This window comes from Chrysemys picta, chromosome 14, assembly GCF_011386835.1.
Source record: "Chrysemys picta bellii isolate R12L10 chromosome 14, ASM1138683v2, whole genome shotgun sequence".
NCBI classification, from domain to species: Eukaryota; Metazoa; Chordata; order Testudines; family Emydidae; genus Chrysemys; species Chrysemys picta.
In genome coordinates this window covers 30415975-30441665 of record NC_088804.1, presented here as the reverse complement: position 1 = coordinate 30441665, position 25691 = coordinate 30415975, and the positions used below count along the sequence as shown (strand labels likewise).

Sequence of the window (25691 nt, the reverse complement as noted above, 5' to 3'; positions counted from 1 at the left end):
TCCCCCTGGTCTGGTGGTCTATAGCAGACTCCCACCACGACATCACCCTTATTTCTCACACTTCTAAACTTAATCCAGAGACTCTCACAGTATTATGTGATAGAAGTAACGATGCCTTGAGGAAAACTAGTATGGAAAATTTCCTTAGAATCAATGTTTCTACATCCACAAAAATCTAACCATTACACTTTGCAGCTTTCTCCACTAGAGATGGTGGTATTGCTCACTGGCTGATATTAACGTGGGCAAAAGATGCTCCCTAGAATAGACTTGCACTTCTGTCCCTGTAAATGATTGTTTCCATAGTTTAGGGCTTCTCCAATATAAAGCACTCAGGCCATGCTATCAAACTAGTGTTAGCCCACAAGGTTTAGCAGTAATTTACTGGGCAAGTTTTATTTATAGTACTACACACAAATCACAATGGTAGGTCATATTAATACAGTTTACTATGCATGTAACTCATAGATTCCAAGATAGAAGGAACCATTGTAAGCATCTAGTCTGACCACCCATAGAAGGAACCATTGTAAGCATCTAGTCTGACCACCCATATATCACAGGCCATAGAACTTTCCCAAAATAATTCCTAGAACATCATATCTTTTAGAAAAACATCCAATCTTGATTTTAAAATCATCACTGATGGAGAATCCATCATGACTCTTGATAAATTGTTCCAGTGATTAATTACCTTTACTGTTAAAAATTGACACCTTATTTCCAGTCTGAATTTGTCTACTTTCAACTTCCAACCATTGGATCATGTTATACCTTTCTCTGCTAGATTGAAGAACCTGTTATTAAATATTTGTTTCCCAAATAAGACTGCATTTCCCATTAACCTTTTCTTTGATAAGCTAAATAGATTGAGCTTCTTCAGTCTGTAAGTATAAGCCATGTTTTCGAATCCTTTAATCATTCTTGCTGCTCTTCTCTGATCCCTCTCCAATGTATCAACATCGTTCTTGAATTGTGGACACAGAACTGGATACAGTATTCCAGCTGTTGTTGTACCACTGCCAACTAGAGAGAGAAAATATTTTTTCTACTCCTACTGGAAATTCCACTCTTTATGATTTGAAGGATTGTATTAACCCTTTTGGTCACAACCTTGCAATGGGAGCCCACATTCAGCAGATTATTTACCACAACCCCTAACTTTTTTTCAGTCACTGCTTCCCAGGATAGTCACCCATTGTATAAGTATGGCCTATGTTCTTTGTTCCCAGATGTCTACATTTACCTTCAGACATATTAAGATTGCTCTGTATCAGTGACCAGTCCTGTTCATTATTTACCACACCCCCAATTGTTATGTCATCTGCAAATCATGTCAGTGATCATATTTTGTTTTCTTCCAGGTCATTCATAAAAATGTTAAATAGTGTGGGGAAAACTTGAGATTTTATTTTATATTCAATTATATCTTTCTTGTTTATTCACACACTCCTGTTACCACTCATGGCTTGCACTTTCAAATATAAATACTATGAGGAAAATTGACTACAAAAAATATCGTAACATCCAAGTAAAAACCTTGTATTCTGTCATTCATTCTCATGTTGGAAGATGATGGTGTTATGAGCTTCATAATTAAAAGTAGCAGTCATTACAGCACCAAATATTTAAATCAGATGGTTGAGAAAGGGTGGGAGAAGAAAAGCTGAAAATCAGTAGAGATCATGAACATGGTTAGTGTGGTTATGGTTATCATATCATTAGAAAATTAGTATGGTTTCTTCAACATAATACAATATTCTTAGGACAGTGTGGGAAGAGCGCATCTACTAATAGAAATTGTGTATACACATTGATGGCAGAATAAATATATTAGCAAGAACACATATGTATCTAAACTGAACCTGTAAAAGATGGGAAAACCACTCAGCAACATCATTAAAAAATAAAAGACCAACTTTCCTAAGATTTCTTTACTGCAATAGGTTCTTTATGTCAAGTTTCTTTTCTGAAATAATAATAATTAAACTTGTTTAATCCCTAAATCCCCAAAATTGAACTAATTGAGAATTTTGCCTGGTTATGGCCTAAGGCCCATATTTTTAATGGTATTTAGGCATTACTGTGCTCAGTGTTGTAATGCCTAATTGATTTAGGACCCTAAGCCTAATTCAAAGTCTAGATCTCTTTCAGTCTCAATGGAACTTAGATTTTAGAAACCTGGCCTAAGACCCTGAATCCTGTGGATACTTAAACACGTATGTAACTTTGATCATGTGCAAAGTTACATACATGCTTAACCATTTATGGGACTGGAACAAAGTAAATACATAGAGTAAAGACCTCAGGGTTTGGCCCACAGTTGACTTCAATGGTGTGAGGATTTCACGCTCCTTCTATTAGATTCTCACCAGGTATTCCTCCTCTCTTACATTTACAGTTTTTCCTGCACAAACATATCCATATTCTCTTTTACAACTATATGTTACTTTCCTCACTTATAATACACATTTCTGAAAATAGACATGATAGGAGAACGTCATATAAAATTAGCTTAGCTTTCACAACCTTGTTATTTTAAAATCTAAACCACGTATACTGTAGAATATCTTTCACAATCTATACAATCTCTAATAGTTATTCAAACATTTGAAACTACAACAGACAATATTACAAGACAAACAGAACCAAAAGTAAAGCATAGACAAATGCATAAGCACTTACTAGTTTCCGTAGCTACAATAGTTATGTTGTGCCACGTGTTTGTTTCTCTGTCGAGTGGTGTTGCCAAAGTTATTTTTCCATCATCTGCATTAATGTTGAACTGTCTCTCAAGGTCAGTATGTCGATCAATGGAAAACCTACAAAATGGACATCCCTGTAATCTACTCAGATAAATTTGTATGATCTGTTCATACTGTAGGAGAATTTAAGTAATCTTCTGAGAACTGCAGTTTTCTAGCCAAATGGATTGAGCAGCTCAATAGCATAATAATTTATAAGACAAAATGAGTGACTGTGTCTCAAGAAACTTAATTATTGTCCAAGGAGTAATTAGCTGAATATTCAACATGAAGGTCATAAACTGCCATCAGGTTCAGTAGGTAACATCTTTAAAAACTGCTGCTGATCAAGAGTTAATTAGACAATCCATCACATTTATTAGACAGCTTATGTAGTATTTCATAGTATCTGTTTATAATTTCAACACCAATATATTAAACACACACAAAAATATTGAGCTTCATGGTTATTTTAAAGGAGTACTGAAAAACATTCTTTTACTAATATTTTTCAGTTTTAATGAAGCATGAAATATTAACCAAGCACGTTACCTGCTTAGTTTTCAAGCAATTCAATGGACAATAGGTGGTTAATGAATCACCATTTATCAGTAAAGCACTTAAAAAAAACCAAAACCCAACAACACAGGGATTGACTGTTATATGGATTGACATAATTGGTTTCTAACAAAATAACTTTGATCTGACAGCTAGTCAGAGCTTGCAAATGAGAATATACAGGTAAATTATGCAGCCTAAACATAGCCAGCTTGACTAACAAGAATGAGCTGCAGTAGATTGCTCCAACAGTGCATTAAGCAGAATGATGATTTAGGGCTCAGCACAAGAAAGCTTTTATATAGGTTCATTTTCATAGAGTTGTTTTATTAATGTATTACTTGTAAAAAGAAACTAAACTGAAAAATTAAGTCTTCCAATTTTTTTGACGAGTGAGGTACAAAAAGAATTTATCACAAACTACTGATATGGTACAACAGTCACTGGCTTCAGGGGGTTTTACTGAATCTGAACTGTGGATTTATATAAGAGACTGTAATGCTTTTGTGTCTAGGTATTATAGAGAATAACAGCATGCACTGATGGTTCTGCATCTGTTCTGCATTATACCTAGGCATAATGGGGTGAGCTAGGATGGAGTGTCAGAGTGGATTACACACTTTCTATTGTGGTTATGGTCTGGAGAGTGACTAAAAAATGGCAGTGTCTTATTACACATCTGTTTCTTACTAACACTCTGCACTATATCTGCTTAGTTCATTGATGAAAAACTAACATATTTCACTACAGTCGACAAGACAGTTATTAAGATACCAGCTTATTCTATTCCTCCTCATGCATCATCATCAACTTCCATCAACATTCTGGTTCCAGAGCCTTTCTTTGTCATGATGACATACAGTGGGAATTGATTTAGGATTAAACAAAACTTGATTAACCTGAACTAATTCCTTGTGTAACTCCACTGATGTCAACAAAATACACCCGGAAAGATCTTGACCCATCAGACTGACCTACCTAGCTTTAGTATATGAATCTTAAATCTCACTGTTACAACAGTTTTTTTCAGTATTTGAATAGTAAATCATTTGTTCATATTTAGAAGTAGATAAGTGTTAACTATGTTGCTCATAAATTTAGTAAATATATTGCCCATTTTAAAAGTTTTAGTTCACTGCAAATGTTTATTGGGGAAGCTCTGCTGTACAAACATAGCTCTAGGAAAATCTAGTGTAGGTCATAATATTGCTAGATTGAATAACAACTAATGGACTTAAATTTAAAATGTTTCTTTGACCCAAAAGACATTTTATACTTGATTTATTCCATCTTCAAGGTGTTATTAGTTGTGTGCAGAACTACGGTAGCTAAAAAGAATAGCAAAGAAGGATCCACCGCCAAATTTTCATAAATGGTTGCTTAGGGCAAGGCACCTACATTCATATTTGGACCTGTAAGTAAAGTGATTTTCAGGTGAGCTGAGCACACTCAGTTCCTATTGGCTTGAATGAGAATGCAAACCTTTCCATTTGTCCGAGGCTGCCTCTGTATTATAATTCAATTCCTGGTTCTGTACCAACAGTATATATATTTTTAAAGTTATATAACTGGGGATTTAACATGAGTGAGTTTATTGTATTGACTTTAATCCTAACAATATTTATTCAGAATGCAAAAAATGCATTAAAAATAAAACATTACTTAACACAAGTTACATGGGTTTACAAGGTTGCCAAGAGGCAAAAATCCCCTCTTGACTATAAATTAAGAAATATCTTGTACAAAGTAAAAAATATAAAATCTGCAGTGCCATAAACTTGGGGCGACTAATAGCATATATGAAGCTATCTTTTCATGATAATGATATTATAGCTCTTTTTAATGGGGATGCATTGTCAAATATATACACGATACATAAAATGTACATTTCTATAAAAATGGAAAAGAATACCTCAGAAAATAATATCCCTTGAAATTGCCATAGTAACACCACAGGTTATTTGGACTTTTTTTTTGTTAGTTTATTAAACTGTGCAGGAGAAAATAGGTGGTGTGATCATACATTCTTTTAGCTAAAGACTTTGGGCCTGATTCTGATTGCTCTCACTAGATTTACCTTGATGCATTTCCACTGACTTAATATGAGTTATTCTTGATTTACATCATGGTAAATGAGAACAGAATGCAACCTTCATTGTTGAAAACTCTCCTTTGCTGATCCTGCTGAGATCTGAATCACAATATTGATGCTATAAATCACCCTATCTCAGTGATGCCAGGCAAAGAGGGCATGTTACTTGGTGACTGAGATAAACAGCTGTACCTTAGGAAGGCAAAAAAATATTGTATTGAGGTTTTTAAGGCCTGCTGTGAATTAAGAAAATGATCTATTGCTACCAAAGATGAAATCTCTCCAGTATGAATTTGAGGGAAAACTTCTACAATGAAGCTTACTTCTCTCACAGAGAGAGACTGAAGGGCAGTGATCATCTCTGAACTTATACGAAGGCAGAGAGTGTACAGAAAGCACAAATTATTGTGCATGTTTTTTGCTATGCACTTGGACCAAGACTTGGCCAAGGCAATAAAATAACAGAAATATGAAATGAGCAGCACTGGAACAAGTCAAAACAGACTTGAAGAGGAACTTAGAATGATAAAAGATGCTGATCTGATACATTGAACCACTACAGAGCAGTTTGACTACCTTTACTCAAGTTCAGCAATGGAGTAAGGTGCTATTCGTTGTGATTAAGAGTGTCCCTAGCCACAAGTCTAGAACTATAAACTACACATTTACGAAAGTTGTAATGGAATTTGGTAACTGCCTGATTAGCACATGTTTGAAAAAAGTCTGTTCAAATTTGTGACTATTTTATATCAGCAAAGTTTAAAAGTGAACTAGTGACTTAAATAATTTGGAACAGAGAAATTGTAAATGTAGAGAAAGGAAGCAGAATTGATCCTTATAAAAAACAACACTGGATTATGAGACGCAGACATCCTACAAGATTCACAAAGAAAATAGTTTTGCTTGGCCATATATTTTTCCATATGGACATACTTTAGAATGGATATAAACAAATAAATCATAATTAAGACAGAATCAATAGCTAGATCTTACATAACTTTTTCCCTACTTCACAGAGCACTAGTATCCCTCCATTCCCAGACCTACAGCCAGACAGAGGTAGTGAGAGAACCGCCACATTACACATACACACAAAGTCTCATCCTTCAGTCTGTCCTGGCACAACTCCCTTTGAATTTAAATGGGAATTTTCCTGGTATGAAGATTGCAGGATTCAAGATTGAGCAATCTGTTTGCTATAGGTTATTGCTGTCCCTTATTACCCTTCCTAACAAACAATCACTCATAACCAGACTGGGACCAAATTGTGAGGCTATGAAGTGAAGTAAGACACCCTCTGCCACCATTTAGACCAGGGTTTCTCAAACTGTGGGTCAGTACCCAAACTGGGTCATCAGAATGTTTCAAAGGGTCATGTGGCAGTTCCTGTGGCTCCTATTCCCGGGGCTGGCTGGGCTCACCCCCCTTCTCCGGGCACTGCAACCTTTGGGGTCCCAGAGCCATTCAAGTTTAGGATAGCCTGGATGATGGGAGTCCAGGCATAGGCACTGACTCCGTGGGTGCTTCAGGGCTGGAGCACCCATGGGGAAAAAATGGTGGATGCTGAGCACCCACCGGCAACCCCCCTAACAGAACCACCTCCAACCCCCATCTCCTCCTGCCTGCTGGTGGGCCCTGCTGATCAGCACCTCCCCCACCCTCCCTGCACCTCCTGCTCATGGCAATCTGTTGTTTTGCAGCATGCAGGAAGATGGGGGAGCAAAGGGGGAGGAGCAGCAAGAACGCGGCGCACTTGGGGGAGGGGCACAGAAAGGGGTGGGAAGAAGAGGGGCGGGGTGGAGTGGTGGCAAGAAGAGGTAGGGTGGAGGCAGGGCAAGGGTGGGGAGAGGCGGGTGGGGGTGGGGCCTTGGGGGAAGGGGTGGGAGTGGGGGCAGCACCTGGGGCAGAGCTGGGGGCCGAGCAACCCCAGGCACTTTGGAAAGTCGGCACCTGTGAGTCCAGCTGGCCAAATTCCACTGAGTGGCACTGCAACCCCATGAGCCAGGTCAGAACCCCACTCACAAATTTGGTCCGGTCAGGTGGGTTGGGCCAAAGTTTAGCTGGACTGCAAATCCGGAGCCAAGAGCCAAGCCCAGACAGTCCCAAAGCACAGGAACTGCAGAAGCCACCACTGTGGGGTGAATACTAGGCAGGACACAACCCCAGGAGGGGGGCAGCCCTCCAGGGCACAAAGACATGGGTGGGTCTCAGGGTGGGAGTGCCACCCCACCCCCTGACTCACCTCAGTGGGCCACCCAGACTGTCTGGGTTAGGGGGGCACAGCCCAAAACACTGGGGAGCATGTGACCCCACGTGTCCCCCCTGCACAGGTCACCTCTGGTAGGGGAGGAAATATGCTTGCTCATCCCAGGTGCTAAAATGCCTAGTCTGCCACAGGGCCTCCATGCCAGACTATTTACTGGGTTGTGACAGGCCATAAACATTTACAAATGGGTCCTGAGCTGGAAAAGTTTGAGAGAAACTGATTTAGATGATGATCTCTGCATCTCAGCTGAAGTGATCGGAGAGAGCAAGGATTAAAACAGAGTGATTCACAAAATCATATTAATCTCCCTGAAATTTTGTTTGGGAGAAAATGAATAGAAAAACATCCTATTTTGATATCTTTGGAATAAAATGTTTTGATTTTTCCTTTCAAAACAACTTTGTTTCCATTTAAGAAAAATGTATAATATACAATTTTTGAAATGTCAAAATCAAAACAAAATATTTTGTTTCACCCAAAATGATTTATTTTTATTTTTTAAATTGTCTTTCAGACTATTTTAAATGTGTGGGTTTTGTTCCAAATGGTGACAAAAACAAATATTGAAATCTCGAAATCTTCCACAAAATGGATTTTCAATTTTATGCCCCGCTCTAGTATACAGTAGTGCTATTGTAGAGATGCAAAATCTCATGACCTTCTTTTATCTTTTAAAATAATTCATCCAAGAGATAAAAATATATTTATATTCACTAGGCCTGTCTGGAACCAATTAGTACTGTACTAGCTAGTGCCAGAATTAACCGGTTGTATGCCAAGAATAAGAATGAAAATGCAGAAAATTACACTTTGTACTTTTCTCATTTAGTTAACAAGAAAATACTGTGGAAAGATGCCAACTTTTTTTTAAATTAGTCCGATCATCTAGTGTATTTATTTTTTTAAAGAAAAAATAATTGAATTTACACTAAAAAATTCGGCATTTCTCATTTTAATAGGCTCAGTTCTGTCCTTTCTTATATCAAGGGCATATGTGGATTCTATATAATTTGATCAAGAAATAGCATTAGCTGGTTCTGCCATTCAGTTTGTATAAGATTTTGGAGAACATCATGAGAGATGTACCATGTGCACATAAGGTGAAGAAAGGGAAGAGTTAACGACGTTACATATCCAGAGGGGAATAAAGCAAGGAAGTGGTTCAGATGTCAGGGCTGGGGCCTGGGCAACCTGGCCTAAGGGTTAGCATTAGGCATGGACTGACAGTCCAGAAGCCAATTACCAGGAATCAGGCTGGGTTGGAACACCAGGAGATCAGAATCGGGAGAAACCAGAAACAGGTAAACACCAGTGGCCAATGGCAGGATGAATCCCACTTGTACAGACAATTTCCTGTTTCCTCCTCTGGCTTAAATAGGGGCTGCAGCCCAGTCAGGACCCTTGGAGCTCTCCCAATCAGAGTGTAGAGGCAGATCATGTGTCCCAGTTAGGCTTCATGGACCTTAGGCCTAACTGCTGTCTGTGAGCTGCCAGATGGAGGATTGGCGGGTGATGAATCCACAGAATTAGGGTTGAAGGCCCATGGGCCCTGACATCAGGCAGATCAAGATGTGTGTATTTTTTCTTTCCTTTTTTTCTGCTATTTTTTTAATCCTGAGAAAATATGCTGTGCTGTTCAAAATAAAGATGTGTCAGTAATTTTTAATTGACTCGATCAGCACTTCTCAGAGTCCCTCTGTTGAGAATGACAAAAGGGGTGCCAATTAACACTAATTTGAATGTGCCCATTAGGAACTAGGCTGTAATCATCCATTAATTTCACAAAAGAACCTGAACAGTTATTAGATGTTAACAATCTTTGGTCACTACTAAACTTAACTAGATTTTAATTGATGACCTAGAGGTGAAAGGCTCTCTACTAATGGTAATCTTCCAAACAAACCAGTCCTACAGGAGTTAACTTTTCCGATTCTGCTGAGGAAACAATAATTTCCTGTTACCATGAGCTAGTCAAACTTAGGGTACGTCTATACCCAGCCGCTAGTTCGGCGGCTGGCAATCGAACTTCTGGGTTCGACTTATCGCGTCTTGTCTGGATGCGATAAGTCGAACCCGGAAGTGCTCGCCGTCGACTGCGGTACTCCAGCTCGGCGAGAGGAGTACCGCGGAGTCGACGGGGGAGCCTGCCTGCCGCGTGTGGACCAAGGTAAGTTCGAACTAAGGTACTTCGAACTTCAGCTACGTTATTCACTGTTTCCTTGGCCACATTTTTTAAATGATGTAAGTAATGGTGGTCAGAAAATGGGTGTAAGTGGTAAAATAAAGTGATTAGCATCATTTTCTCATCCTTATGTGTGCAAAATGGGTACAACTTACACATCATGAGGGCAGAAAGGTGGGGTGGTGGATAATCTTATCAGAAGTCATATGGCTTCAACTTTAACAATTCTTTCAAAATATACCCGCACTGTGGGACTGACTCTGCAATCTATTTTAATAAGATTTTTATTGACTTTAAAAGGAGTTTTGCCTGAACAAAGTGTTCGGCATTGGGCTCAGAATTCCTTCACACAGCAAACAAAGTGTTCTTTTGGAACTTTCTGATGTTATCACATAAGAGATTAGCAAAGGGAAAAGATGTGTGTGAATAAAAATCAGACAGAAATAATCCTAATTTGCATAAAACCTTAATAGTGGATTTTATCTAATTTGGGTCAGATCAAAGAGGGACAAAATTTAAATGAAAGAAAAGAAGCAAAATTCTTCCCTGGTGCAAACACTGCTCTTTTCATTGGCATTAAATCAGGGATGAGTTTGGTTTAAGAAATTCAGTACAGACTATAAAAGAAATATTTCCAGCATTACCGCCAGTTATGTGGAATTGCCTTGTACTCAGTATTGTTAACAAGGAAGCTGGAGGATTATTTCAAACTAAACACAGTAAGTAAAATAAACATTAATGTGTCAAATGCTGCACTCAGATTTCTTATATCCCTATACGTCTTATATCCATTTCATTCCCATTGTTGGACAAGACAATGAATTGGGAAAGAAACAAAGCAGCTTATGTTTTTTAATTATGAAAATTATTTGATTAGAAGTGTGACATCTAACACTGCAAAGATGTTTTTCAAGTGAAACACAGAAAGACAATGCTTTCTCAAAAATGTAACATGGATAGTGAGAACAAACTGCTCTCCACTCCATTGCATTAACAATATACTTAGAATTCTGACAGCAGCTTCTTTAATGATAACTTTAAAGCATCACTACCTTATAGGACTAGAAGACACATCAGGGTCATGAGCGGTCACCTGACCAATCACAGAATTAATAGCAGCATTTTCATGCACTTCCAGTAGATAAGTAGGTGATGAAAAGACTGGTGGTTCATCAGCATCCTCCACTACAATTTTTACTGTTGCTGTATCCTTGAATGGTCCTCCACTGATGAAGCGAGGATCAATATGAACGTTGGCTGCTTCTACCTTCAGAGTATAGGATTTTTTGGTCTCAAAGTCCAGGGGCTGTTAAGAATGACAAAGATAAATGACTTGCACTAATGACCAGAGAAGCCAGAACAAATAAATATAATGCTGATGGATGAAAGTTACATGCATTTAAGTACATTCACTGAGTTTTCATGCAATCACTTCCCATTCCCTGAAATCCAACCTGTAAATTATCTGGGCATTTATTGATATGTTTAGTATTTAGTCTCAGTGAAAGCAGTCCCTCGTCCTTTTTTCTTCTGCATTATTTCACTAGAAATTCACAATGATATATTCTCTCTCATGAATTTTACAATCATAATTTCATGTTAGATTCACGATAAAATTTTACTGGTGATTACCTGATGTGCATGCATTTAATCAGTGTTAGTTGGAGATAAGGAGAAATCTTATACAAGCTCCATGTGGAATAAATATATTATTATTTTTTAGAACAGTATGAAAAATGTAAAGAACTAGCAATTATTGTTCTTTAGGCAGAAAAGGCATTATGCAGAGTAATTTAGAGATAATCATATAAAAATATTTTAATATTACTACACCTCAAATAACTCTTTGCATCAGTATTTATAGGGATAAAAGAGGCAGATCTCGCTCAGGAATTCCTTATAACTACTGCAGTTTATATTGCTGTATCCTTCTTTAATTTCAGACAGATAAATATGGAGCCAATTACTCTAATCCACCAATGTAACTTCACCATCATTCCCATTGTTTTTGATATTTTATTGCTGTACATCAAAATGTAAGATTTGGAAAAAAATGTTATTGATGTAAAGAAATGAGTCATATAGTAAAAAACAAGTCTATGATATCTTCAAATGTGAGAATTTATGAGCATCTAAGATTCAGGTCTGCAGTTTCATGCACATCTGCATCAGTATATTCACAATATAATTCTCATGTCTCAGAATGATTCAAATTTCAAAAACGCAAATTTGTTAAGCTTTGAAAGATTTGCATTACAATGTTCAATGGAAAAAAGAAAAGGACAGAGAAGTCTCAAATCTGCAATGCAAATACAAGCAAGAACACAAGCAGGCATTACAAAACTCTTTCAGGAACTCTCTGAAAGCTTTAAATATATATTCTTACTTTGAAAAATTGTGTTGATTTTTAGATATGAATCCAGCTCTAATTGGACTTTGCTCTTTCTCAACAATTTCTAGTAAACATGACAAGCACTTGCTTCTCTGTCTACTCAGAAATTACTAAGCTTTTGTACTTATGAATAGGTGATTGTAGATCAGCATATTCACAATTTGCCAATCACACCTTCTGTATCATTTTTAGCAATTTCAAATTCTTCATGATAATGACTGCATCCCATAGAATTTGTCACACCTAGTCCCCAGAGTACCGTATTCAAAATTTATTCTACATTGTCTAAAATGTGATGAATTTAAAACTGCAGAGGGATGGGGAGAAATAAAAGAAGAAAAGAAAGAAAACCCCACACCTTTGGTGAATGTCTCCTTACATATATTTTCTGCTACAGAGAACAAAAGTGGTTATTGCTGTCAGGATGAATATGCGAAACAACAGTATGTTAGAGGCTCAGTTATGAAATAATTGGTGAGGGAAACGGGGCAAAAGGCTAATTGCTTTAGTTTGTAAAGTAGGCCCACAGCATACAATAATTAACAGAGTATAGGAGCCTGTATCATGTCTTTAACCTGTGGAAAAGAGAATCTAAAGCACAGATGCATACATAGTTTTTCTTTTCTTTATATATTTCTTATGAATAGGTCTGCACTGTAAAAGTATATTAAACCATTTTCATTCTGAACTTTTTAATTTAATAACAGCCACAAAGTTGAATGTTAACTATCTATTCATATTGGATTCTTATTTTCCAGCTAGAATGTCATGTGGAAATTTATTATATTTGTTTAATTACAAAAGACTATTAGAGTGCTTTATGGCAGGCATGGAATTCAAACACTTTCATGATCACTTTTATAATGTTATAATTTATAGTCATATTTAGAGTCAGGTTTCTAAAAGACCTGAGTTTTGCCATTGACTTCAGTGGGACCAGGATTTCACCCCAGATGTCTTCTGTATGTACATGGCTAAATGGGTGCCTCTTGAGATAGGCACGTACACAACCCTCCATGTTGTATACAAACATGCAGTAAATACACACACAAAAAGGAGTAGTGGACCTGCAGCTTTACCTTGGGTCTGAATTTGCCACCTTTACTCATGCTGAGTACGTCCTTATGCCATGAAAAGGTCCACTTAGATCACTACTCATGGAGTAAAGTGGTGTTCTACTTGAGTAGGGGTGGCAGAATTTGGTCTCTCTGGATTACAGATACTTTATTACTCAATAAATACTCATGAAATTATATATTAACTGATCAGGATTCAACTAGCCAGACAGCTGGCCAAATACCATAAAAAATTATTTGACCAATGGCGAAACTGAATAATTGTATATGGATGATTTTACACAGTTTTCATTTACCTTTCTCAGTCTAATAATACCATCCTGAGTCTGAACATCTGATGTGATTTCAAATATATCCATTCCATCTCCTTCAATGATGTCATAGGATGATTTAGCATTTTCTCCAATATCCAGGTCATTTGCTTTAACCCTTCCTATTGGCTCCCCAAGAGCAATGTCTTCCATTACTGAGAAGTGATACAGACCTTACAAACAAGAGGAAAAGACTAAACATTAAGCCTGATTCTAGTTTCCCTTTCATGCTCTTTATTCATCTCTGTTTCCCCAAAGTAAATGCTTGAGATGTGCAACCGATACAAACCACATTTAAACAAATTATTTACTTAAAGCTGCATAATGTGCTCCATACAGGGGAATGCTCTGTTGACTTGATGTGAATGTTCTTCTTTTCACTTACTATATTATCCCATCTCCTGCCTGCGGGGATGTTCAGTGTTGCCAAACATAAAATATTAAGCTATTTTCAGCACAGAAAGATGCAATGTGTAATTTACTGCAAGGCACTTTTGAACTTACCTTTGTATTTACAGACTTGTAGACCATTTTTGATAAAATCCAATTACTAAATTTCAGCTTGTGCCCTGCAGCAAACTGATCAGATACACTGAAGCTGTCTCTTGTGACTTAAAATCTTCACTGCTCTGTTGACCATAAACTTTACCTTCTACTACTTTCTGGTCAGAATCTAATTGGTCTGTATATTTTCTTCTGTGAGGTAAAAAACTCACTAATTAGGAGAGAGGCAGGAAATGTCCCCCAACTCATGTTTCAAAGGAAATAATACCTACTTCATAATGAGGGATTACCATCTTTACAATTTTGCCAAGGGATGACTTAATCCCAATGGAAAGCTCTATATGTGCCCTGCATTGTGTGAAAATTCAGTAATTGTATTTTATTTCTTATTTTAATCAGTTACGGTACTTCAGACACCTTTATATTCAAATGGGATTTATTTAAAGGAGATGCAAAGTCTGTTTTTATTGAAATTCCATGTTTTATCCCTCAGATTACTAGTTTGTTAAGAAAAGAATCAAAACACCCATTTTGATTAAATATATTCCTGGCTTTAGCAAAGACCTGGAGGCCAGCAGATGCATACAAAGCATGCATGGCCTCTGCTTTCTGAAATCCTCTACAGATGGCCTAATTATTGCAGCTTCTTAATAATCTCTACCCATTGTAGCTACAGGTAAGGGCTGAGCATGTCACCTTCAGGACTGTTTGTTAGTTGAAAGAATTCAAGCTTTGCAGACAAGTATGTTACAAACATCCTGTGGTACAGGATCTGGACCTGTTCTTTTCATTCCCTCTCAATGAGAGTTTGCTCCACCACAGTGTGTAATTTTTAGCCTAATATGCTGCTTTTTGTTTTCTGAAACCATGATTTGCTGATGAAAAGCTTGCTAGTGTAACTAATAAGTGTATTAACTACACTGACACCATTCAAAACTGAGTAAGAAAAGGGGCAAATATACAAAATACATAAATATATACATTGGATATCAAAAAGCATATATACATAATCTGCCCTAAAATTAACTGGATTCCTTCCCAAATTTTTCCTCTTCACTTTACACCAACTCTCTCTAGAGGAGTTCTTCTCTTTTGATGTCATTAGCATTTGTGTCACTGTGTTTGCTGTATAAAACTGACATTTGTATGGGGCAGGAAAGTAATAGCAGTTTAATCTATAATTTAGTTTTTCTTTAATGTTTCCCAGGCTGAAGACATAATTTGGAGATCATTGAGAATCCTCAAACACATAAAAGCTCAGAAACAATGAGCAGCCATAGCAATCAGTTTCCTCCAGAGACTAAATTATGTATTCATGATTTATACTGCTGTCCACACATCATGGTTTGTCTCTCTACACAGTTGATTGAAATTCTTTAAGGAGGTATTTTTTCTCTGATTTACAAAGAAGATATACAGAATTAACATTTATTTTTCCACGTTGTTGACTAATGGATAAAAATAGTCCCTAAGACTTATGAAGAAGTCTGCCATGACATCATAGTTCAGACTGTGACCAGCAGTCCATTCTAAGCTTACTTTAAAGCAGTCTAACTTTTCACAGCAGTGAGCTGTTCTTCTGAATATAATCTTATGGTAAACTGTTGGGTTAAAAACTTCAATGTTTTAGAAAATGCCTCTAAAATGATTTCAAAGAGAGCACAGAAGTAGTGAAAGTTCATCTTTTTCATTTCTAAAACCCGGGAGGCTCTTTCAAATCTAACCATAAACACACATTTGTGTCCTGCCTGGAAACAATAAACCGATAAAACACACTGGGTTCATTACAATTTATTGTGAAAGCAGCATGTATTACATCTTATGAATTTCCATTTCATTCTGGTAAGGCTCCATTGTAAGCATGATCCTTTCTTATTTTGGCTTACCAGGCAAATGCAAACTGTGCTTTAACAAAGGTGTCCTAACAAGTGTCAAAGAATTGAACGATGATTGTATAAGATTAGAGCCATGACTAATCTGCAATATTAGCCAGCCTGGCTATGAATACTCATTTCTAAAAGGCCATATTGACAATAGTGTCCAGATACAATATTTAACAATGTGCATCCTCTTTATAAGGGGTTTCTTTTTCTTTTATTGCTTTATATAAATAAAAAAGAAATATCTATATATGAATTTTTGCACTGATGAAAAGTGCTGGACATTACAACCCGGTCTGTATTTATGTTTAGATCTGAAAGAGTGTTAGTCCACATTAATTGTCCACCTAGTCGGTACATCACAAGGAGTGGTGGTGCAGGCTTCCTCATACTGCCCTGTCAATGTATTTCAAAATCCAAAGCTGGAGAGACCACATGGAGATACATGTGAGGTGTTTATAGGGTAAAAGTACATCTTAGGTCTTGTCTACTCTACGGGGGAGGAGATGGATCTAAGTTACACAACTTCAGCTATGTGAATAACATAGCTGAAATTGACGTACTTAGATCTACTTACCGCAGGGTCCACATTACGCTATGTCGACTGGAGATGCTCTCCGGTCAACTCCCCTTGTGCTTCTCATTCAGGAGGAGTACAGGAGTCAACGGGAGAATGATCTGCAGTCGATTTAGCAGGTCTTCTCTACACCCGCTAAATTGACCACTAATGCATCAATCACCGCGCGTCGATCCCCCGGTAAGTGTAGACAAGCCCTTAGTCTCCATATCCATTCAGTCCTTGATCTCCAGGCTGAGACTCCCAACAAGACAAGACAATCAGTACCAGCTATGTAATGATTTTCTGATATGCTCATCTGTTTCCTAGGTCCGGGACAGACACTATCAAATCATTTCATATTGGCATTAAAGCCCTTTGACAAAGGTATGACTAATTCTGATGTAAGTACAAAAGCTAGGTATCTGGCCAAAGTAGCCCTATATTTACAGATTTAGAACTACTGTACATTGCACATATACAAAATAAATGTCTCTGAATTATGATGATACAGCTCATATATTACCTTCATCTATAGATGTTTGCATTGTTAAGGGACATGTCACCTTACATTGTATAACACTGATGCACAAGGCCATGTGACACAATGTGAGGTGAAGTAAGAAACTCAGGGATTTCATCATATAATATAACAGGAGAAATAAGGGGGGAAAAGATTGTGCACTTATCACTTATAGACCTCAATGAAATTAGGTATTAAAATAACTTTGTTCAGAAGTAACCCCTTATAGCTGCTTAATTATTTTATTATATTTTCTTCCTCTGCCTCCACTTATATGTGTCTGTCCTAAACTCTAGGGATTAAATTTACTCTGTGTAGGGGTCTGGCATAAGACACTATTTAAATCCTCAAAAAAGTGGAAAGTGGCGCTTAAAATGGTACATAGGTATCTCCATCTTGATGGGATGAATTTCACCTTGGACACACAAATAATTTGCTTTAAAATCACATATGTAGAGAAGTATAGATGACCCAATGTCAACATTAAAATATTTCCCAGCCCTAACTTTCCATCCACTTAACCCCTCAGAAAAAAGCCTGGATGATTAGATAAGATTACACATTAGAGGAATATATTCTATCATGACATTAAAATACACTATTCCAAATAAAATCAAACCAGTTATGTTCCTTTTTTTAAACTTTGAAACAGATTAAAAAGCACTGCAGAGAAGCTTAGCAGGATGCCAAATCATTTTAACCTAACCCAGCAAGACATGCATTGGAACCATAGCAGTAAATATGGATTTTGAATTAAAGGTCAACAATTAACTAGACTCATCATTTAAAAAAATATATTTTCTCCTCTCATACTCAGTCAAACCTTTATTTCTTTTATCTACTATGTATGTCTTTTAAAACTAGTATTACTGTACCTACCTTCACATAAGGCAGGAATGCATCTAAAAGTAACTAGTACCTTAGAAACAATAACACAATAAACACATTTTCCCCTCCTCCTTCTGCATGTGTGTGTGCGTGTGTGTTTGCTCATCAATGTACACCTCTACCCCTATATAACGCTGTTCTCGGGAGCCAACAAATCTTACCGTGTTATAGGTGAAACAGCATTATAGGTGAAACCGCGTTATATCGAACTTGCTTTGATCCGCCGGAGTGTGCAGCCCCGCTCCCCCCCAGATCATTGCTTTACCACGTTATATCTGAATTTGTGTTATATCAGGTCGTGTTATATCGGGGTAGAGGTGTATATGGGCACAACTCTCTTTCCAAAAGCTCTTAATCAGTCAGTGATCCAGGTTACTTTATATAGTCCTTGCTACATTTCTGCAGTAAGCAAATGCAATATAATGTTAAAATACAAAGAGGTGCACTACATACTCAATCAGGAAAACATACACACTTACTCTGTGCAAATTTGGGAGGGTTGTCATTAACATCAGTGAGTGTAATTGTCACTGTTGTGGTTCCAGACAGTCCGCCCATATGTCCACCCATGTCCTTTGCTTGGATGACCACAAAGTATTCTTCTTTGGCTTCCCTGTCCATGTTAGGGAGGGCAGTTTTAATTATAGCTGGGGGGAAAAAAGAAGGGGGAGGGAATCATGAGGATGGTTAGATTCATACCCAATTTACAATAAAGAAAAGAAAAGAAAAATACATGGTTAAGAACAGAGAAACTTTTTCATGTCATTTCTATTTAGGCAAATATCAGTATAAAAAGTGTACTCTTATCTGCCCAGTTGAAGTTGGCACTTGTTGATACTAGGGCGGAAAGAACTTGCAGATGTCCAGTAAAGTGTATGAGAGGTCTTCTGCCTTTTATCTCATTAAAAATACAATGAAATTACAAACCACCAGAGCAAAATCAATCAAACCTCTGATATATTTTCATTTCTACAACTTACTTTCTGACATAAACTTAGATTCTTTCCACATTGAGGTCAATAGAAGTTCTGCCGTTAACTTCACAAACAGGAGCAAGTTACATAGTGCAAACAGCTTTTTTTCAGAACTCCATAATCCAACAATTTCATAGATTTCAAAGCCAAAAGGGCCATTTTTTAATCTGACCTCATGCACAGCACAGGTGATGGAACCTCCCACTGTTATTCCTGCATCAAACCCATAACTTCTGTTTGAGCTATACACTATCTTTGAGAAAGATCTCCAATACAGGGCCCCAACCAGCAGTCATTCATGTAGTCCTTGCTCAGGCACAGCTCCCATTGCAAGTGTAGGGCAAGATTGGGTTCATATATCTAAGAGGGTTTTGATGAAGTGAAACAGCTTTGTGATTCTCAAAAGTGTGATTTGGAAGTCTGAAAACAATATGGTTAATGGCCAAACTAAAAATCCTATCTTGCAAGGAGATCCATGCAGGTAGACTCCTCCCCCGGTCCTTCACCCCACCATAAAGCCCTATTAAAGTCACGGTGCTTACATGATTCTCATTGCTTTATTGGGACCTGCAATGGGAAAAAAAATAAACTTACACAAAATTAAAGACCAAGATCTTGCTTACAACAGCTGCAATATCATGCTATGCCTTGAAATTCACAACTTACAATCATATAGAACAGGCATCATTTAAAAAAAAATAATTAGCCATATCACCACCCTTAAATTACTGCCATATTCACAGCATTCACTCTACTTAGAATGGGAAATACAACACCAAATATGCAATAACAAATTCAGCCATGTCCACCATAACAAAAAGAACCCCTATAACGGGAGCCTCTATAAATGTTAAAACAAAATACAGTATAAAGTAGTTTCTCTGGGAAGGTTCCTCCCTGCCCCATTAATCCTGGTTTTGAATCATACTTTTTAATGAAATCATCTGTCTGTGAAAAGAGAGCAAGGAGTTCAAGTTACTGAATCATCTTAGTAGTAAGTGAAGCGTAAGAGTGCCAAGGGAAATCTAATCCACCAGTGCAGTGGTCTTTTTAAACCACGATGCTCTAGGGCTCTTATCAGGCATAGAAAAGAATGTCTCTTTCTAAGGGCCCATATTTCCAGAGCTCTCAGCTGCAAGATACTGCTTATGTGGAAACACTTACACTAACTCTGTAAGACCTCAGGATTCATTTTTGTTTTAAAAGGGCTGCAATTGTAACACATGGCATAAAAATAGAGTCATATGACAGATCACACATCTGTTTTCATTATCTTTTAACAAAATATTTATTTCGATTATGTGCTAATCTAAGAATTGCTTGGGTTATGTTATCTGATAATCAAGATTTCTTTAAAACAAAATCACTGGATGATTTACCTATTGGGAATAGTACAATCCCGGAGCCTTCAAAAGCCTCCTGCTCTGACATGAAGGCTGATTTCCATTAATAAGAATGAGCTCTGGGGAAAAAGATACTCTTTTCTGGCAGGGGAGCAGGAAGGCTGAGGCTCCAGGATTATATGTATCCAGATATTTACAGTAAATATTATGGACCAAATTTGAAATAGAAGTATGCAGCTAGTCGAGACTGGATGTTTTACTAAAAGATCTGCTCTAGAAGTTTTTTGGGGGGGAAGTTCTATGGCTTGTGTTATACAGTAGGTCAGACTAGATGATCTGGCCTTGGAATCTATGAACCCTGCCAACGTCAATGGATTGCATTTGTTTATACCAGCTCTGAATTTTTGCCCCATTTCTATCCCAATTAGAGAGGGGCCTGATTCAGAACTCTGAATTCAATTATCCTTGAACTTCAGTGGTGGCTGGAATTCAAACCCAGAGCTAAATGTTATGGCTGAATATATGGCTAAACCAAAGCCATAATGGTGGGGGAAGAGGAGGCATTCTTATAAATAATGAATACACTACCCTGCAGTAATCACATAGATCATTGCAGTAGTACTATTATAAGCTACACTGTTGTCAAGAGCTAATCGTGATTTTCTAACTAAATATTTAGTCAAAACTGGAATAGTTCAAGGGAAAGGGTCTGTTTAGATGACTCTCCTGATTCAAAAATAAAATAAAAAAAACCTGAAAATTGTCAAGATTGGATGTTTTAATATTTTGGAAACAAAAAATGTTTTTAAATGAGTTGTGTTTCAGATTTGAGTTAATTTGTACTAAAAAGATTACAAATATGAAATGAAACATTTTGAAATTATCAAAACAAAACATTTCCATTGACCCAATCTATTTTCCCCCCAGGATTCCTGGTTCATGAAAATTTGAGATTTAGACTTTTTGTGATGATTTGGGAAAACATCTCAAAATCTCTGACAAGATGGTAAAACCGTTTCCAACCCAATTCTGTTGTGGACCATTATTCTAAAATAGCGTGGGTTTTCTTAATATAATATAATCAGAATTTTGCCCTATGTTGACATGGGGCAGTCCTAAATTATATAACACATTAGGGAGTGGGTGGGTTCTTAATACTGCATGTTCGTTTTAGTGTTACAGTGGGTCTTGAAAATCACCAAAAACTGTATTATGTAATTTATGGACAGCCCTACGTTCTGAATCAAATCCATCCCTAGTTCCTAAACCTTGCAAATCAAAAAGGCAGGATCTGAATTCTTATCTCTGTTTTTTCAACTCAGGCCCATCTCTCTGATGGCAATGCTAACCACCTGCAGTAAGTGGGATTAGGAAATGGTTAATAAAATCTAATATTTCCTCATAAGTGTTAGAAAAATAGCCCTGCAGCACTATGTACTCATATTGTAACTGCTATTTTTACTGCTAGAACCAGCAGCAACCTATCAACAGGGAACATAAATTGTCCTTGTTACTCAGGCAAAAAGTCCTATTGACATCCATTGGAATTCTACGTGCTGAATAAGGGTCAATTGTGGTCCACTGCTTGAAAGAAAAGAGGGAGCAGAAAACCCACTGAAGGAAATGGAAAATAATTTCTGAGAGACACAAAGTACACTAAATATGTCACAGGTGAAAAGAGCAGGGCCTTTTACTGCATGGGGAATTCCCACTGAACTCAATGGCAGCTCTCTCAAAAACAGCCAGTAAGTTACAACTGACACACATTTGGTTACAGGGCCAGATTCTATTCCTTTATTCATGCTTAATAGAACTTTATGCCATAAACACCTCTCTTGAAATCAGTGGGACCACTCATGAAATAAGAGTCTACTAATCTTGAGTAAAGATATCAGAAATATGGTCCATTATGAGTTTTTTTCTCATATTAGGCCTGATCCAAAGATCATTAAAGCCAACCCTCTGCATTGACTTCAATCAGTTTTGGATCAGGCCCACTATGAAAAAGACATTGATTATTGAATTTTCTTGGGATAATTCTTGCTCACACTGTTTTCCTTCTTACTCACACAGTTAATCCAGATTTCTGGCACCTATTTCCATTTGTTTCTGATTGGATGAAATTGGCAACACTGTGTTTGTGAAATTGACAACAAGGGGTGTTGTGGGGTGGAGATTTAAATACTCCAAAAACTTTCTATACCATAATAAAGGTCCAAGTTTCTGATTTTTAAAGCATGAGATTTCATTTTGCTGTGTTACCAACACAACCATGTCATTTCAATGGTTTTAGACATATCCCAACATGAAGTCTCAGTTCATAAACCTTTTGCCATGGGCTGCAAGTCACAGACAAAGGTCAATCTCAATTTGAAACAAAATAAAAAGGTAAAAAGAAAAAGTTAATTGCCTCTGTTACTATCACCAGGTCTGAAGGTTCTGTAACATCAAACAAGTCTGAATTACAAGGGTTTACTGTCACCACCACTACTGCTATGCTCAATATCAATGATATGCTGTCCAGCAAAAGAACAGATGTGTCAGCATCTGCTAACAACCAGATTAATGAACACAAAAGTCCCCCCCCCCCTTTTCTGCATCCTCAGCTAAATAAGTAATGTGATTAAGACAGGCGAAGATAAGAGTTGAACACAGAGGGTTTCAGCACTGAGTCACTGAAACTTATTTATTCTTTCACCTCAAACACTGTATCGATCTTCAAGCTCTAGTCACAGGAATTACTCAAACTTGCAAACTTCTCTTAGAAAGCAATTGAAGCTCATCTAATATTAGTGCTAATGCACTCCTTAGCACAATTAAGAGCCTGTTCATTCAACCTACTCGATCCCAACTCAACTCAGGAAAAAACCTTGAATAAATAATCTTTGCAATATGCCCTGAAATGTGGGTTCTGAAGAACCAAAATGGGAAAGGAGTAAGTCCCAGAGTAAAGAATTTATGGCAGATAGAGACATAAACTAACAGAGAGTAGAAAAAAAATTATGAGAGTGGCTTAAAGCTAGGGAGAAGAATAGTAAAGGCTGTGTCAATGAGCTTTTAGAGAATATTTCAGAGAGTCTAGATCTGAGAAGAGAGCTTTTTTGGACTGTAGTCAATAAATAGATATCTAAAAAGATATCCTATCTATGGAATCTATCTTCAAAGACAGAGAAAAGAAAGGAAATGTGCTGACAAGCAAAAAAAAAAAAAAAAAAAAAATCAAGGGGTAAACCACACTTTAAAGTCTCCCGTAAAAATGTCCCCAGTATAGGAATCACAATGCTTAGGCTATGTTACTTTCCCTAAACGGCTATTGGTGTCACACTGCTCCATAGCAAATAAAACCGCTGCAGGATGGGATTTTCTTTTACAGTGGCCCTAAATGCATTCACTGAGTAATTTGCACAATCTGCCTCACGACTTGAATCAGTTAATATACATCTCTGTGGACTACTTTCAGAAACCTGTTTGGAAGAGTGTACAGTGTCTGACACTGGAAAAGATCAGGGAATAAGAACTGAGGCATCAGAGGCTGCAGATAGTCAGGAGGAAGAGGAGGAGCAAGCAGCACAAAAGTACTTGAGCATTTTTTTCCCTTTGCCATTCCCCACTCTTTCTATTCTCTTTTTTAAATGTCTGTTAATATAGTTCTATAAAACAATACACAGCAGTGCATATGTGGGGAAGGAGCAAAACACAAGCAAACACTTTACAAAACCAACTTGGAATGGTTCATTATCTCACCAATACACCACCTCCCAAGTGATCTCCTGTGTCTCATATTCCAATGGAGAAATTTCTGCCATATCTGTTGAAAGTAGGATATCAGAATTTTTCAGTTTTCTAAAGATCAGTCTCTGAGGGATTTACAGTTATGTCTGTTTTGTCTCCATCCTAATGCTAAGATCTTGGCACAGATTTTTACTTCTACGTGTAGTGGTAATTTAGGACCTGATCCAACTCAATGGGAGTCTTTCAAAATTTTCAGTAAGGGAGGTTTGATTGAGCCCTGAGGCTGAGCCATGTACCTACATGGAGTCCCACAAACTTCTACAGACCTCTAAGCAGTACAGGGACTCTGCCCTCTTGGAGTCACTTGTGGGATCTGGGCCAAGATCTCAGTGCTCATACAAACTAGTGGGATTCTACATTTCTTGAACACAAAAGAAATTATAGCCTTGTTAAGATGAGTGCAAAACTTTCCCTCAGATTCCACTAGGACTAAATTTCATATTGGTTGCAATAATTTTAATAACATTCAGCTATCAAACTATCCTCCCTGGATATTTACCTACTTTTAAGTGCTCTCTTGGATATTTTTTGTATGTTTGTTTTAGTTTATAACAAGAGAAGGAACTTTTAATGTTGTCAATCAGGATCTGCTAATTTTACTCTAATTCTCTCTCTCTCTGTGTATATATATATTCATTAAATAGTAGCATTGAGTTACAAGCTTGTTTAAGCTTCAAATGAAAGAGGGTACAATTCTACTTGCTTGCTAAACAAACATTTTAAATCTCTTAAGACCTTAAGTGTTGGCAACTCTATAAGAACCTAGAAACTGCTGTACTTTATTTTTCTAGATCTACCACATTTTGAATATTTTTTTGTGACTGCTTACGTATTAGGCTTCCTTTTAAATAGACCTTGCAGGTTTCCCATTGTGTATGAATTAACAGCATCTACATTTTCTGCCATATATGCGTCTCTCTGTCATTTAATAAAATCTTTTGAGCTAGAAGCTGGTATGTTTTAGTAGACCCTATCTGGGTTTCATAGTTATGGGGGAAATGCTCTTTTCATCTGTTCTTACCAACTATTCAGTTTATTCACTGAAGCATACATTTTCAAAGGTACACACAAAATGTGAGAATAGATGTGATGGTTTTATGAGTGCAAAAGGAAGATGAACATTTTCCACTGCATATCACATATGTAAACCCTGCATCCTTAGGATTTCATTTTATTTCTAATAGTACTCTGTCTCTATATAGAGACTATAATTGCCCTTGATATTGCAGGAAGAAGGACCATACCATGCACTGAATGAGGCAGGGATCCTGTGGAAAAAAATAGTAGGCAGGTTATTTGCTACGATCATCTGGGTGCATCTCACCAAATAAATTTGCTGCTATCGCAGGGACCTCATGCACTGGTATGCCTCATTCCCTCCTATTCTCTGCCTGCGATACACAGTGGTTTAGTCTCCTAAAGTATGAATACTTTGGTCTAATCCAGATAATTGGGATCAATACAGGTATAACTGAATGGGATTAGTAACCTCTGATGTGCAAAAGGTCAGACTAGATCAGGGGTCGGCAACGTTTGGCACGCGGCTCACCAGGGTAAGCACCCTAGCGGGCCGGGCCAGTTTATTTACCTGCTGACGTGGCACATCCCTC

General features: G+C 37.4%; 1 protein-coding gene across 1 annotated transcript in view; it reads right to left on the bottom strand.

The window, feature by feature from the left end:
* The window catches only part of CDH8 (cadherin 8), a 200962-nt gene that overhangs the window by 69653 nt on the left and 105618 nt on the right, over window positions 1–25691 (bottom strand). Inside the window, exons 5-8 of the mRNA XM_005300574.4 lie at window positions 18452–18619; window positions 13607–13794; window positions 10895–11148; window positions 2686–2822 (exon numbers count right to left, since the gene is read on the bottom strand). Of these exons, the coding sequence (XP_005300631.1) occupies window positions 2686–2822; window positions 10895–11148; window positions 13607–13794; window positions 18452–18619 (747 nt within the window). The remainder of the gene's footprint in view (window positions 1–2685; window positions 2823–10894; window positions 11149–13606; window positions 13795–18451; window positions 18620–25691) is intronic.